The sequence below is a fragment of the Chaetodon auriga genome, chromosome 24, assembly GCF_051107435.1.
Source record: "Chaetodon auriga isolate fChaAug3 chromosome 24, fChaAug3.hap1, whole genome shotgun sequence".
Lineage (NCBI taxonomy): Eukaryota > Metazoa > Chordata > Actinopteri > Chaetodontiformes > Chaetodontidae > Chaetodon > Chaetodon auriga.
This window is the reverse complement of record NC_135097.1, coordinates 9193701-9211073: the sequence shown is the minus strand read 5'-3', so window position 1 is coordinate 9211073 and position 17373 is coordinate 9193701. Positions and strand designations below refer to the sequence as shown.

General features: G+C 43.3%; 1 protein-coding gene across 1 annotated transcript in view; it reads left to right on the top strand.

Annotated features, from left to right (window-relative positions):
* The window catches only part of LOC143316892 (phospholipid-transporting ATPase ABCA1), a 128237-nt gene extending 112262 nt beyond the window's left edge, over positions 1 to 15975 (top strand). Inside the window, exons 47-49 of the mRNA XM_076724670.1 lie at positions 798 to 890; positions 9610 to 9853; positions 15637 to 15975. Of these exons, the coding sequence (XP_076580785.1) occupies positions 798 to 890; positions 9610 to 9853; positions 15637 to 15765 (466 nt within the window). The 3' untranslated portion in view covers positions 15766 to 15975. The remainder of the gene's footprint in view (positions 1 to 797; positions 891 to 9609; positions 9854 to 15636) is intronic.
* Positions 15976 to 17373: the final 1398 nt, after the last annotated feature.

Below are 17373 nucleotides of genomic sequence, written 5' to 3'. Positions count from 1 at the left end.
TTTTAAAGCTTCATGGCCCAAGTCGGTATGGAACATTTAACAACACACGAGTCAATTCATTTCACCGTTTACCAATTTGCCTGGGTTCTTGAATCATTTGTGCTCCTGGCAGTGCACGTGAATAATCTGCGCTGCTGCATCCTTCGGAATATATTATTCTCATTATGTGGGGGTTTTTTTGCACAGAGAAATAAAAGCATTTGTTGTCGTCCCAGGCAGCGTGGCTGAGCTGCACCCAATCGTCCATGGCATGACCAGGTGGTTGTGTTTTGTTAAGTGGCAGATTCACCAGGTTTTACAAAGTCATAATCCTAATTGCACCATTCCTCAGAAAGGCTTCACAGGTTTTGCCTCAGCTACAAATGACTCCTGCTCCAGCCCAACACCGAAAGGGGAAAAAAATGAGATAATAAGAACTACAGATGGTCCCTTCCTCTCCCGCTAATTACCAAATTTGTCGTCCATTTAAGGTGTCAAAGCAGACATGTAAAAAAGCTTGAAACCAAACTTAGATTGTAAATGAGAAGAAAAACTTTCAGTAAGTCAGTCGAAATCTAACATTGAGCTTTACCCTCTCTTAAACCGTCTGTTATCGGTGTATCAGCCTCAACCACTGCACATTTCATCTGCTTGAACGAGCAGGACGGCCATTACAAAAAATACCCTCATCACAAAGAGACCCATTTTAAGATGTTAGGTTTTTTTTAATCTGGAAAAGAAGACAATCAAGCATCCGGGATTATTGCTGCTTTTCATTCATCCAGCCAAATGTCCTCTCCCTCTCTCTCTGTCAATAGCATGGAGGAGTGTGAAGCACTGTGCACACGCATGGCCATCATGGTAAACGGTCGCTTCAAGTGTTTAGGGAGCATCCAGCATCTGAAGAACAGGTAAGGGTCCTTCTTTCACCGCCGAGCGTGTTAGATGAAGAGCTGAATAAAAAAAAAAAAAAAAAAAAGAATCTTTGAAGCTCCTTGAAATGAGATGAAAGAAATCCCTGTCTCCCACTGAGCTCTTCTGTTATTTATACTGTATATAAAAATAACATAAGACAATGTATATTGGTAATAAAAGAAAATTATTCAAGCTTTTTAAGGAAGAAAAAGGAAAGACTGCATACTCTTTAATCATTTATTGCTGCGGCGAAACAGAACTCTGTGCAAGATACACGAAGAAGAGCACAGTTCATCACGAAGCAACTCCACATGTCATTAACAGTCACAGAATACTTCAGTATTTTGGTGTGTACACCTGTCTGCTCTCTTGCCAAGAGTTCGATGAGATGATTGATATCACTCTCAAATCTGCGGGTTCAGTATAACGCAACAGCCAGAAGCCACTTAGCTTAGCTTGACTTAAAGACAGGGGGAAACAGCTAGCCTGGCATGTTCCCTACACTTTGGTTTTTGTATGGATTAAACAAACAGGATGTAAATGTGTTGATCACAGCTCTTATGCTAAGCTGTGGTAACCAGCTGCATGCTGTGGCTTCATATTTACTGAGATACAACAGAGTTTCAGAGATAGAGGATATTAAACAATAATGGATTCATTTGTTTTGCTTACCAGGAAGCCTCTTGTCTTGTTTAAACCACATATACGTCCCATATGTTGTATTTTGCTCTGCCGTAAGCAAAAGCAATTCTTTCGTGCAGATTCATCAACACGATTGCATTGATTTCACATGAGCAGACAGTCAGGACTGTGGGCACGAGGTTAGTGTCCCATGTCTTTCACCATTATCTCAGTTTCACATTTGTTTCTCTATAGACTCATAAATTCTATCTCTACCGTCCCTGTCCATATGCACACCCTTAATAGGCTTTGCACATGTCCTAATGCGTTTTGTTACCGTCTTCGTCATAGATATCCTCTGCCTTTAACTCTTTGCACTCAGGTCCACTCTCTGATATTCTTCTGACATTTCCCAAGGCCAGCACTTATGCCCCGAGCCCTGCATGTAACAGGGAGGCCCATCCATTACCTTAGGTACAGCCTGGTGACATTATTACCACTCCATTGTGTGATCTTGTAAGAGGAAGGACATTCCACACACACAGACACACAAGAGCTACACACACAGCAGGAATATGTGGTGGCAATCGTTGGGTGGAGAGAAAGATCAATACACCTGGGATGAGGGGTGGAGCAGACCATTTTTAAAGTTGTGCAGGGGACTCGGGGAAATGCCTGAAACAGCAAGGAGGGGGCAACCGTGTCAAGGGTATTACGCATCAAGAGCGTTAATGTCATATGATTGGCCGCTGTCTCACTGCGGAGAGGGAAGAGGTAGATTGTAGATGGGGCTAAAAATGAGTGAGAACGAGGGAGAGTTGAGAGGCGAAGGGCTAAAGTGGGCGAGCGATGTACCAATCAGACCCTCCCAGATGTTAGGGTAATTGACAGGTCCTCTGTGTCAATTACATCCTGTCTGTAGGGGGACAAGCCGGGTGGTGTAAATAATTTATGAACCACGCAGGAGGTGCAGGATAGGTAACAGCCAAGGGAGCGAGGGGGGCCGGTGGGGGGGAGGGAAGAAACAGCAAACAAGAGAGGAGAACAGAGGGTTAACACATGTCCTACTTCACTCAACATGCTATCAGGTAAAAGGGAATCACACTTCACAAGACAGTCAAGTGAGAGGAAGCCAGATAAGCATGACGTCTACACCGATTTTCACCGTGCTTATTTTAGATCTCACACGGACAATTTACATGCTGCTGAAATGCTATCGCTCAGTTCTCGCCACGCAGTGAATAATTTCTAATTAAGCGTCCCTATCTCCGCCGCGCTTGGTGTAATTAATGTTTCATGAGGTGTGGGACCCTGTTAATGACTGAAAAGGCAATTAAGGACTGTCTTCTCTGTTTTCTTTTCTCGTCGCTATCCCGCCACATGTTTGTGCTGCTATGTACCCTCACCCCATGCATGCACATACGCTGGCTCCCACCCCTGGTTTCACATGTGATCAACCACCTTTAAGTCGTCGTGAGCCTCGTCAGTCCAGCTCGGCGCTGAGCATCCAGTGTTTTGTGTTCGTGTCCACATATGAGTCCATAGTGTGGGAATGGAGGGGCCGATTGTCACAAATGCACAAGCTGTTGCCAGTCTGCAGATGGGAAGAGTTCCATCAGACAGCAGGGGTGTCGCGGGTGGGGGGTGGCAGGTGGTGTGCGCCATTGTCACATGGTGAGAGTAGCTGACCTGCAAAGCTGGGGCTGCTGCTTCTTCCACTTGCCCTCCATCCACCCCCCACCCCCAACGTCTCCATCTCTTTCTCATCTCAAGCCCCTGAAAGGAGTGCAGAATCTCACCGCGGGGGCAGCTCTCACATTTTGACCCCCTATTGCTCACCCTCCCACATTTGCGGTCCTCGCTCCCCCCGTCGCCTCCTCTCCTTCAAAAACCTCTCGCCATATTACCCTTATTTATTCCTCCCTGTGCCTCTCTCAGGTGGCAGGGCTTCCAACCCAGCCATCCAAGTGCTTGTTAGTGCTGCCCCCTTTAGTTCAGTGGTGACCCTGTCTTTATCACCAAGATGCCCTTCTGCTGCTTTAACAACCCCGCCTCTGTGTATCAATCAAGGCCCAAATGAGCCAAAATAGCCCATTTAAACTGCTGCAGAGGTGGTCAGCATGTGAGAGGGGCTGAAGATTTCATTTGGCCGGTGGAATCTGAGCAATAGGGCGGCCATTTTAAGAATCCCCTTCATTATCTTCCTCCACGGCCATTAAAAACCATCCTCCTTACCTGTCATGCTATTGAAACCCTCAAATCAATCACACTTCTGGGAATTTATGAAAGGCTGGTGGGGAAGGGAAGAATAAATAAGTAAAAAAAAAAAAAAACTGCAAGAGGCTGTAAATAGTGCTTTAGTACAGCAGTGTGCTGGTATGAAAGCTCCCAGGTGTTAAGTAAACCCAAATGAAGTGGAGGAACCAATAAAAGCAGCTTCAAAGCTCCCCTATAATCTTGTCAGTTAGGAAGGACACCCACTAGCCGATGCAGGATTTTTCACTGATTGATATCATTCATATCCCCTCTTCATAGAGTACCTGCAGTAAGCACACACCAAAGCCTGGAGTCTTATTTTCTCCTTGCTTAAAGCACGTCATGATATAAAAGTGGGGGGTAAAGTGCCGTTAATGCATTAAGGTAATGCGGTGTGCGCGCTGGAGAGTTTTTACAAGAGCGACGTCTAAAAGTTTGGATCAGTCCGCCGAAGTTGACGTTGAGAAGTCCAATAAACTCCTTCCCACTCACTCCGCGCCAGCTCTGCAGGTGTACCATTAACTAAGTAGTTTACGGCTTTTAAGTGCGTGTCACTCGTGGAGATGGATGACAAAATAATTCTCTTTACGGTTTACAATGCATCAGCAATGTAGCTGCAATTAAGACTACAAGAACACTGACAGACACAGATGGTATATGTACCGTACGTATCTGAGCTGTCTGCACTCAGAATATACGACATCTTTACCCTTGGTAGTTGGTGAGGATTTTAATTTATGTGGGTTCTTGTACAGACAATAGTTCTGTCATAGCTTCTTTTTTGTGCTGACAAGCAAGACAAGCATCTGCATCTACATTTGGTCCCTCAAGGTCTACAGAAATTGCCGCGTGGCTTTAGATGTTTTATGACGTGCGCGTTGAGCTATGTTTGAATGTCCAGTCGTAATAGCCTTTACAGGCCGGAGGATGGCCTTCACAGAGGATTAGTTTTTCAAGCACAATATTGCACCTAAACATCTTGGAGGCACACTGTCACTACTAATCATTGGAAACTATCAAAGGACAGATTAAACCATTTTATTTGACCACAATAATCTTAACTCAAGGTCCAATCACAACCTCTTATCCAAAGCTTTCAACCGCATGTCACGGTGGACCTTGAGTTAAGTTAGCTTGTCAAACTATTTCCAAGCTTGTGAGTGAATTTTCCACTCCAACCAGAATGATTGACACTGGACTTACACTTTTCACTTGTTCCGTTGAGACTCCCAGTTAGCAAGCACACGACCGCCATGAGCTGTACAGTTTTAGTGGGTTACAGGGCTTGAAATGTATTGTATTAAAGGTACACTGGCGCCACAGCATGTTTTGATGAGCGGACCCCTCTTTGGTTTGTGTCTTGTGCTCTGGTAGCAAGTGCACAGGGATGCAGATGACAGGATATTCATTTCTGCCCACAGTTTCGTGCTGTTCCACCAACTGACAGTTGGTGGTGGTAATCCTCAACTTTGACATGATAGTCATTGAGGGGAAATCTTGCACCCAGGTGAAACACAGAGAAACTACGGCACATAAAACCTGATAAAATGAGGAAGGAAGTTCATTCAGTATATCAATCGTCAGCCTTCACTGGGACAAATATGTTGTTTTTTCAATCAATGCATTTTTGAATGCGTTCTTACATACAAAGCTGTCCTTTTCTGATTGGACAGAGATCACCTGTCAGTCCCTCTATCCATTCATCCGTCCCTCTGTCCTCACACTGCCTGTGGAGCGTCTGCCTACAGCTCTGTGAGCTCCCCCTCCAGGAACTAAGGAGGTTTTTTGGATGACTTCCTGCCTGATCAAAGCACCAGACCACCCAAGCCACACTGTGACCTCTTGCCCCTCGTCCGCCCTCCCCCCTGCGGACTCAAATACAAGGTTTGGCAGTGGTGAGGGTGACCTTTCTAGACTCCCTCAGATGAAGGAAGGCAGCAGAATTATTTTCTGCCTGTCATGCCCTTATCTGTGTCTGGCTGTTGTTTGTTTTAAATTACATGGAAGAACGACTTTCCAGCGAACCAGGGTGGGGGAGAGGATTGAGGCAGAATAATGAAAATGAAGAAGCAGTGCAGACATTACTGTGTCTCTGCCATGCTGTGCTGAGCCGCTGTATCATATCTCTAATGTAAAATATTATGAAAGGATTAGTTGTGACAATATGGTGCAGTCAAGACTTTAACCATAATCCATTCATTATTTTCTCTCAGGCTGCATTCAACCCCAAATTGCAAAGATTTCGCTTTTTAGCTTTTCATTCACCAGTCGCCAGTTAAAAGCTAATTAATTGTTTAAAGCATGCCATGCTATTGTTATGAACATGAAGTGCAGTGCAGGCTCCGTTTTAACATATCCGAGCCTACCTTTCCCGACGCAGGCAGAGTTTATTTAAGGAGAGCCAAAACCGGCAGTGTATCAAAGATGAAAGAACTTGTTTTGTTGTGAATACAGAGGCAGAGTAAAAATGATGAATATGAAAGGAAGATATTTTTCCCAAAGTGCTGCCTGAAGGCCCTGTGTAGCTGCAGACAGAAAGGAAATAAACGTAAGGTAGGCAGGGAGAGAGAATGAGGGGAAGCTAATTGATAAGCCCTTTTACTGTCACTGACAAGCAGCATTTCATTACCCACATACGCCCCAAACCCTTTTGCCACATTGCTTCCTGGCCTTATTGGATTTTTGCAAAATGTTTTTGCATCTTTGCCGAGCTTGGCAGTCCTTGGACAAAGCACATTTCGTGAGCCGGCAGCTATAATACACACAAGAAGATTATGGTCATAGTCTTGATTGGATGATGAATTGAGCTTGATGTGTGGGGATGGCTGTGATGTTGTGGTGCTGGTGTCTGATTACAGTCTGTGCAGTCTGTTACATCTTACACAAATCATCAAAAATTATGTGGCTTTTCACAAGGAGAGATGTGTTCCGGCTTCGCTTCATGTAAAATATGTGCTTTACTCATCTACAGTGGTGCTGCGAAGGCAAATCAAAGCACATATGGATTGTTAAAGGGGGATGTGGACACTTCATGTCGATATTGTGTCTTCACGTTTCATGCAAACAGCTCACATGTAGCATGTTGTGACATACTCTAGTATGTGTTTCGGTGACAGCGCAGCCACGTGATAACACCTCTCGTAATGTGATGAGGTGAGATAAATTCATCGTTACAGTCTTCCCGACTGAGCACCTTGCCGTGATGGATGTGCGTGTGTTTTCACTCCGGTTGTAAGTATTAAACACCCAATTTTATTCATGAACCTTTTATAATGAGAATGGCCAAATGAACATATTACCCTAACAAGTACCCATTAACAAATACCAAGTCCTACTGTGTAATATCCCTGATTATAATAGTCGTTTCATGCCTAATTTCATTGGCAAATATGAATCATAATCATATTATGATGGAATGTAGTCATGACAATAAGAAGTTAAAGGGTTTGAAGGGAGCTTCTTAAAGAAGCACAAAGCAGTGCTACTGTGGTGTAATTTGTTTTGTGCAGTAATACCCGAGTCGGCGTTGCTCTGATGATCATTATGATTTTCTTTTGTATTTTGAGCTAATGAAGCCCTACGTATTAAATGAACACCCAGCAAAATGAACAGTATTTCATAGCAAGGTTGAGTAGGGCTCGGGTAAGTATAATAAGCGTAATTTGGGAGGGTTGAAGGGCTGTCTAAAGGGCAGTTGCTTAATTAAGCGCTAACATGCTGATATTTGCAGGGTACCCGTAGTTGTATCCACATGATGTGTACTACATAGTATGTCTTAGTTTCATGGGGATGCTTTTGATCACCCGCGGTGTGCAGCCCCTGAGGAGATCACAGTGCAGGCACAGCTCTCAGATCCTCCCCATACAGTAGGTTTGACGTAGACGTGCTTGGGGCAGAATAGCATGCCACCCAGTCTGTTGCATCATAAAATGGGACAGAGCTGTCGGGGCTGCATGTTGCCTGCGCTCTTGTGTGTGGTTTTATTCCCCCGTAGCACTGCACCCACTTGAAATGTCTGCGTGGACGTTGCCATTTTTGTTTGGACTATTTCCTTCACTGTGGGATCAGACCACAAGACTTCCCTCACCTTGGTCTTTTGGCAGCACCGGGTGTTGGTTGATGGTTTGGCAGCAGACAGAGGTCAGGGGTTATGCTTATAATGATGTAGCATGTGACTGGTTCGGATGCCATCTCCTGCAGATTTATGTGGATATATTCTCCTGACGTCTCATCACTTGACGTGTTCTGGCTTTTCCAAAGGTAATGCAGGAAAATTCCAGCAAAGGAAGGTCCCATTACGTTCTCTGATACTAAAAGTAGCATTAAAAAGACGATTGCTAATCAGAATGAGTATTGAATAAGCATTCCCACGTACAATTTATGCCAAGATACGCTTTCTTTGACTGTGCATTGTGCATCCCAGCGCCAGCACAGAGCTTCACTTCCTGTCTTGCTCCCTTTGACATCATGTAGGCCTGAAGTTTATTCACCATATCTATAATTGCCACCAAGGGAACCTCTGACTCTCATTGCATGTAGTGCTGTACTAGCCCACAATGGACATTTCCATGAGTAAATCCAACATTAGGGAATTAATTAGGCAGAAAACAATGGGTCATAGGAGTGCTAACGACAGAATAACAAGGCACAGAGTCTTATTTGGTGCTCACCAGACGTAGCATACAACTGGGAAGATGCAGAATGCTAATTAGCTTCAGAGCTTAGCCATGCCCCACTTTCATCTGTGACAATGATTGCACTTTAATGAATGCACTTTATATGTGCTCTGCATTACGTTTCATACACTGTGAGTGATGTGGGTGGGGGTTTTTTTTTCTAAAGGTTCCCTGGAGTTCTTATGTTCAGATTATTAAAGCAGTCGTAGTTGATTTTTTTTTTTTTTTTTCCACTTGGGGGGGTGCAGAACACACTGTGAACACAACATTGACATATTACCACCTTATCTTTGTTAGAAAACGGTTTGCTATACACACATTCAGCAGACACTGAGCGACATTTGGAGTCGTCTCTCTGGTGTTATTCTCTCTCCTTTCACCTCTGTTATGGTCTCCACCAACTTGTGAGGGACATGTCTGACTGTTTGCTGCTTAATGGTCCAATCATGCTCACCAGCCAGTAGCTGCCAGAAATCCACAAGTCTTAACAGGTTGTCGGCTCTTTATGGCAACAAGATGAACCAGAAAAAATGACAGAATTCAGTTTTATTTGAGATGCGGACTGGTGGGATATTAATAATCGAGCATTATAGCACATTATGGCTGTAGCTACCTTGCTTGTGCAGCTTAAAGGATATTTCCCTTCCACACAATGCTCAAAGTGGATTCGCCAGCACAGGCTCTTCATCTGTTCAGTGATCTAATTTCTGTCTCATCTCTTTTGCCTTTTTTCCTCGACTGCATTTGAATGGTGCAGAAGATTGTGTCAAAACCCACTCTGACTTGAAAAACTTTATCTATCAGCGAGCAGCTTTACCGTACTGTTGAAGTCAAGCTGTTTTTACTCTCAGCTGCTTGTGAGTCACCTGCTACTCCAGCTCGCCGCATCCAGGAAGATTGAAATGGTGGGAAATATGAGACCAATTATATTTTGTCATCTCTTCTGCTTCCTGCCTTGTCTCCGTCTTCCCGTACATCACCCTATTATCCATCACACTATGCCGTGACCACAGGAGAAAAGACAAGTTCATTATAGAGATGCCAAGCCGAGAGCAATTTGCACCTACATGCTTGTTTGCAGTTCTTTTTTCTTCCTTCTCCTCTTTTCATGGGTGATCATCTTTTTATTTTTGTAGTGAACTCTTGGCCTCTTGCTTTCTAGATTCGGTGAAGGCTACACAGTGATTGTGAGGGTCGGTGGCTCTCCTCCTGCGCTGAAGCCAGTCGAGGACTTCATCCAGCAGACCTTCCCGGGCAGCGTCCTGAAGGAGAAGCATCACAACACACTGCAGTATCAGTTCCCGCACGCACAGGGAGTTCTGGCCAACATCTTCAGCCAGTTCAGCAGCCATCAGCAGAGGCTGGGTGTGGAGGACTACTCCGTGTCCCAGACCACTCTGGATCAGGTAGGGCCCAAAGAATGGGAGAAGTGAAAGCAGGAGAGATACTAACTCGTTTTTAATTCAACCAGCTGCAGCTGATTATTGAATCGAATTCAGTAATTTTCCCCAGGTCTGCGCTCTCTCTGCATCAAGTTAACCAATCATATTTCTAGAGGTGGATTTACTGTCCTTTTGATCAATATTCCATAGTATTTTTTCCAAGGTAAAGGTGAAAAGGAATCAGCTGAAATCTCTTCATCTCCGTCCATTGATACTGCTATATAAAATCAGCAGTACATTTATTCCAATCTCTCTGCTCTTTCATCTCTCTCTACATATATTCTGTGCATCTGCATATGAATGTAGAATCTGAAGGCAAGGGACGAGGTTTTAGTATTGGAAGCATTCAGCTTTCTTGGTCACTACATATTTTCTTTCATCCAGTGAAGTGTTATCAGTGCTGGACACCCTCTGAATCTACTCGGGGAAAGTTATTCTGTATGTTGAGAAAAAAAGGCCCAGTTGAGCCTGGAAATGGAGTTGTTCAATAATTTGTGTGATTATTCTTGAGTGCAAACTGTCGGTTTGAGCTGGTTTCCACTTGCTCAGTAGCAAGGAAGGAACAGTTTGACACAAACTTCACTTCTGACATGGGCCAAATTTAGGCCGACTGCAGAGTATCCAGGGTCATGTTCAGTTGTCCTACTGTGATTCTGTGGAGTGTCAGCGCTGTTTTGCAGGTTATTTGGCTATCAGTCAATGCATTCAGCATTTTAAGTGCTCTCAGTTAATGATCGTCTGTGCAGGCCAGGATAAGAGTTAAAGATCTGTCATTGCCGACACGTTGTCTTCTCCTATTTAGTGTGTCAGACTGACCAATGAGGACTGCACTGAGTTTGTGTAGCCAAGATAGTTCAGCTGCCAGGTCCCAGCATCGACCAAGAATCTGGACTGAGATTTTTTTATTTATATGTGTAACCCTTCCCCAGCCAGTGCCTTTTTTTTATTCCAGTGCAAGTGCACTGGCTAGACCCCCTGATTGGTGAGATAAAGTGAGCCCTGCATGTTGGGAACTGGCTTCACCTTGTGTTTTCTAAATGGCCCCAGGGACCAGATGCAATCAGGCACTCAGAGGCGAGTGTGAGTGTGTCTGGTCTTGTAAGTCTGCCATTAGCTCAGCAGCAGATGACCAGGTGGGAGGTGAGGATGACCTCCAGAAAGGTCATTGGTCCACTCAACCATAGAGGAAAAAATGCCTGTTCTCGATAAGAAAAAAAAATCTGCCGAGAGATGTGAAAGAGTAAGTGACTAAGTGAGTTGTCTGTGGATTCATTGGTACTGTGGCACTGTTGTGCTTAAATCAAATTATGTGATATAAAGAATACTGTGGGGATTTGAAGCATTTCATTATCAACACGATCCCCTTGTGGATAACACCTAATTCAAGATAAAACCATCTTTTGCTGCATTATTCAAGTGAAATATGCCCTCTAGGAGGCAATTAGTGCACCACTGTGACAGGAAAGGAATTTATGAAAAGCTAAATACTTTAACTTGATGTAGTTTACTCTCAAATGTGGTGTCTCCTCAGCCGTTTTTAGCACTTCACAGATCGTTGCTGTTACCTCCAATCTTGAATAATCTCTGTTTTAACTTTCTCGTCAACTTGCCCCCCGTTCTGCACTGGTCAATATTTACCAGATCAGGGCCAGTAAATAAATCATGCTTGGACCTGGAGGTCATAGTATTAAAACACAGAGGGGAGGACTGGAGAACCTGTGGAGACCCAGACTGTCACCTTTCAGTTGGTGATTTATAGAGAAGAGCCTTGACCTATAGTATAACACCCGACTTGCACTACAATTAATATTGATCCAACCAGCCTGCAGCTCAGGCGTTAACACTGATGGCCAAGACAGTGCAAAGCAGATGGAGCATTTGTAAGGAAAATGTGACTTTCTAAACTGTCTTTTAGAAGCAGGTTGTGTGGTAGGAATGTGAAATGTTAGCTACGCTGCCTTTGACACGTTCAACCACGTCACGACTGTGGCTAAAGCTTCATGGGGGGGTTGTATGCATGAAGTAAGCGTATATTTCAGCATTTCTTTCATTTTTGTGAAGAAAACTAAACAAAGTTATTATTGAAGATCTAAGCACGGTGCAGATCTGAGCACAAGCCATGTTAACAGAGCCTTCACTCGCATTAGAGACAGTTAAAACAACCAGAGAGCTAATAGAGCAATGCCCAAGACAGAAAACACAGAATTTGCCTAAAAAGAAGCTTATTAAATATGTATAAAAGTTTTAAAAAATACATAATACAGACGTTGAATTGCTGAAAATATCATGAATACTCATCTCTGATGCCATATTTGCAGGAAGAATTCATCCAAATCGCTCGTTCGACACAAACTTCCTGCAGTTGCATGTTTTATGCTCGAGAGCAGTCCTATTTGAATTCACTCCCCCATCAGAGGTATCATGCTCTCTCACTCTGGTTGCATTGGTAATTACAGTCCATCCTATTACTTCTTAATAGTAAAATTAGACACAACCCTATTATAGATGCCTAAATGATGCATTTCCAGGTAAAGTGAACTATAAAGATTGCAGTAATGGGTAATCGTGCTTACAAGCCAACGTGAATGTCTGCTGATGCTTTAAGAATTTCTAAAAGGGATTTATGCTATGCATCACCTGCAACTTTAAAACAAATTTAAAAACTTGGTTTATTGTAAAGCAATGCTTAAAATTGCACCAGTCAGTAGTTTTATATTAACAGAGGATCAAAATAGGGTGTCTAATGAATTTTATTTTTGCTTCATATTTGCTTGAATCTGTAACTGGAGGTTTAACATTTACATAATAATGATAACTTTCATTCCTAATACACCTAATAAGGCTCAGGGCATGCACTCAGGCCTTTTAATGACACTTACTACTTACTCTGAATATCAAGAATAGTTATAGTAACATGTATTTTTTTTCTATATTATCTACTGTATTAAGTCCAGTTGGTTTGCGCCCTCTGAGGCTAACAGACTAGATTCAAGATCTTGTGCTGTTAAAGAACACTTCAAAGTCCGTGCCGCATCATGGCAGAGCGTGGACATGTGGATGACATGTAAAAATAGCCATTTTACATTCTGCAAGGACGCCTTTGATATATGGGACAAGTTAATTGGTAGATTCACATCCTTCCCCTGCTCTGTTATGCCTCAACGGGCATCAAATAAACACCCAAACGTACCCTCTGTAATGTAATTAATGCCTGTATCCATTTGTCATTAAGAAAATGCCACTCAACAGCGCTGGTGCATGACGCTCAGGTCATGAATGGATGGTTGACTAAATACACAGAGCAGCATTATAAGGAAAGCAGCATCGCAAAGCAGGGCGTGAATTTACCATGGTCGCCTCAGTCCAAACGGTACTTTAAAATTCCTTTGCAAAACTATACGGCCTTGAAAATGAAACGCTGCGCAAGCCCCAGCACATCAAGCCAACATCAGCTAGTGGCAGGGTCAGATGCCGAGAGAGATGGGCGGAGGGTGTGTTTGTTGCTACTGTCATCCGTATTCTCTTATTCATTCTGCCCTGATAAGATGCCTTGACAGCTGTGACCTTGATGCACACTGCTGATGGTCTGACATCACACACACAGAGGCATGCTTTAGCCCGGGGCCGTTCCGCAGGCGTTGCTTGCTCCTCGGTTACAAGGTAGTCCGCTGTTCTGCTTTTTCTACGCCCAACTGGCCGCCAGCTCCGTGAGCTTTGAGGTCAGGAAGCTTTACATATGCAGGTAGCGCCTTCCAATAACATGATAGTTTAACAAAAAGTGTCAGCGTTTGAGGAAGAATTGTTGCTTCTTCTTTTGAAAGCAGAAGCAGTGAAAGCCTGTTTTACCTTGGAGTGAACAAAGGACCATAATCCGCTCTCGTGGAATTACAATTTCTTTCTGGAAGCATAAGTTTGATTCCATGAAATCCCCACGTTAAACAGTTTGCCTCCTTTTGTTAAAAGCAGGTCAGAAGCGTGAAAGGGCAGAATTTGACAGCGTTCGTCCCTGCTGCCGAGATGCTCCCGAGCAAGGCACGGAAACCCCAACCTGCTTCAGCTCTTCAGCTGCTCTGAAGCCAGCAAATACATTTAGGGTGTGTTTGTACTGGATTGCGTCCAAGAGTGCAGGGTTTTCCAGGAAAAGAGTATTTGTGCTCAGTAAACTTATCCTGGATAAATAAAAAGAATAGAAGAGAAATATCAGCTGTAATAATACTGTCGGTTTTCTGAAGGGAAGAGAAGCATGAAGTCAAGGTCGTGGACTTTATGTCTGATGGTCAGTGCTTCACATAGTAAGATGAACTCCTGGAAAGCTCTGTTGAAGTGAAAATGAATGAAATCGTAAGGTTTCATACGTGCCTGCTTGCAGAGAGTTAATAAGAAGTTTGAAGTAGAGCCAGGAGAGAATTAGCATAGCTTAGCATAAAGACTGGAAACGAGTGGAAACCGTTAGCCCAGTTCTGTCCAAAGTTCAGAAATCTGCCTGCCAGCACGTCTAAAACTCACTCATTTATTTTTCATCTTGTTTTTGTTTTTGTGACACAGAGAGAAATGTTAAAAAAAAGGGGGTCTTAGAGGGAGTTTTAGAGGGAGCTAAAGCTTCTTTCAAGGCTTTATGCGCAGACATGAGAGTGGGATTGATCTTCTCGACTAACAAGCAAGAAAAGGACTAAGAGCGTTTCTCCAGACGTCGAAGTATTTTTTAAAGGTTTCGATGTGAATGACTGAGTGTAGCCTACTCCATTAGCCATTGAAAGGCCTCCTGTACGCATTCTGACTATCAAAGACATAAGATATTACAGATGAGTCTTCCTTCTTCAAAAACAATGCAGTGACTGATGCTAATAAGACTTTTTCTGTTTATCACCAGCATTGAATTATAGAGGGACTGATTATATAAATTGGGTGGTTAAAAATAGAAGCTTGAAAATGCAGGAGGATGTATCTTTATTACCCCGAGCTGCTGAGAAACAGAAGCCCAAAAGGACGCTATTGTTTATTTCAGTTCATTTAATGCTCTGTCCATTTCCTCTCTGTCCCGTTTAGTTTATTGGCGAGCATGTAGCCGCGAAGAAGGCTTTAATTCATCGGCAGGCTGAGTAGTTTCTGATGGAATTGGTCTGGATGATTTTTTTATGTTTTTCCTGTTGAGACTTTGAACACAATCTAGTAATTCACATGTCCTTTTGCACTAGCACAGCCACTGAAAAATCTCTTAATGAAAAGGCAGCGCTCTTATCGTTTTATGTGATCCTTTTTGTCGCTTTTTTTTTTTTTTTCCCCTCAGCGTAAAAGTCTTTGTGCAGCCTCACCCCAACAGACAGATAATGCTAAGAGAATAAAAAGCCCGGACCACAGCGATGTTTACAGCACAATGAAATACACACAGCTTTTTATGAACGCCATAGGATTGATTTCTTCTGACATTAAATGGGCATCACAGAGAGAAGAATGATTGTTTTATTCTCTTTCTCAGCTGGTCAAAGATGTCAAACTGACATTCACTGCGTGAGGCTCGACGCTTACTTGATGCTTCATAGCCCTTGTCTGGCAACTCATTCACATGCGCCCCGTTGTCTGTACCACTATTTCAGTTTGTTTTAGAGGCGGAGGGTAGGGGAGAGCAAAAATGAGATGGGTAGAGAAATGTCCACAGGCCCTTCAGTATTGTCTGCGTTATATATATATATATAAATCTTATCTTGCATTTGCCTCTCAGTACCTTCTTTTCCTCATTCATATTCCAGGTCTTTGTGAATTTTGCGAAGCACCAACATGTGGGGAAGGACTCCCAGGCCTATGACAACCCAGTGGACACCTCAGATGAGCTGCCATTGCAGGATTTGAAGACCTCCCAAGAGACAGAGTTGGTGTGACGCCCATGAGAGAAGCATAACGCGTTGCACTTACAGCAGCCAGCAATCTGCCTGAAACAAGTTTGAATGGGTGTGATTGAGTGAGTCCTCAGCCAAAACAAAGGGCAGTGTTTGCCTTTAATCACCATACTGTGCCAAGACCGGCCTTCCAAACTTTTGTTCAGTCCCCAAGTGCACCGTAACTGATACAAACCTGTTAAACTGTCGAAAACTGAACGACTACGTGTCAGGTTTTTACAGTGAATCGTGTCTTGATACAGCAAAGGAAAACAAAGGTCACTGCACTAGATTAAAAAAAAATGAAACAGCATTTTAGAAAACACTTGAAAATAATCCATTTGCATTTGAAAAAGGCTTAAATATTTGCTCTAAAGGAAGTAATTACAGACAGAAATTACTTGTTGTAACGGAGATCTTTGCTGTGTGCATCCATGTGCTTGGATCGCTGTATTTCACAAAGCTTAAACTGACCACCAGTCAGTCACCAGTTCGATTTTGTTTGGGGTAAGTTGCTGGCTGTGGATACCTCAGGAGAGTGAGAGGACCAAATGATCCTCTGAAAGCATCATACATAAGATTAAGCATTTAGGATACCCCAAGGCTGAGCTTCAAATTTCATTATATTTTCTATTTGTTTACACCCTGTTGGTTATAATGATGATATGTTGCACTGTAAAACCATTTAAAAGAGAAGATCCTGCCCTGATGTGTCCAGGTGAGTGTGATCAGATCACGTCTTTGGCTCGGAGTTACAAAAAAGTTGCATTATTTATACAAAAGAATATCCACAAGCGACTGAAGTAACACCAGAAGACATTGAACCACAGCTCGCTCCAGCCTCACGTCGTGAGTCGCAGACAGACACTTCAAGGCACTGATAAGAAATTAATAATAACAACTCTGTCAGATGTGTTGACTTCGAATGTCTGAATGAGCCTCCAATCATCTGGAGATGGTGATTAATGACCGACGTCGAGGTTACAGCAGTGGGACAGCAGAGTCGGTCAGAGTCAACCAGCTGTCAGACATGTTGGGCCTGCGACAAAGACGACACATCCCATGTGTGCAGCGACCACAGCTTCCAGACACACATCGAAAAGATCTCTCAAAAATGACCAAGGGGCAACAACAGATTTCTGTTTTTATGACATTTTTAATGCATTGCTTTGTGAAATCTTTTTTATTTATAACTTATTCTTTTCAGAATCTAAAACGACTGTATCGATGAGCATTATGTCGTAGCACATGCTGATATTGGCACTGGACACCAGGCACCAGTGTCATTATCACAGAATATTGCACTCCTCTCTGCCACGTACCTCTGCAGCTAAAGGGAATATTTGTCACAATGTGCCTCTGTTAAGATGTGGAAACTTGGTTATATTATGAAAGTACAGCGACCATTTTTTGGAAATGACCATCTGCTAAGCTCTGTCCCCTTTCCTTTGCTACACCTGTCAAGTTTTCTGTTTGCATATATGCAGCGAGCTAATCTAGCTCATGTTAGCACCATGACTGGGTTGAACACGCTGCCTCCAGCCGACTTTTGAATGTTTGCAACGGACTCCTTTAAAATGAGCACCATGAACGAGGGTCTCAACATGCACC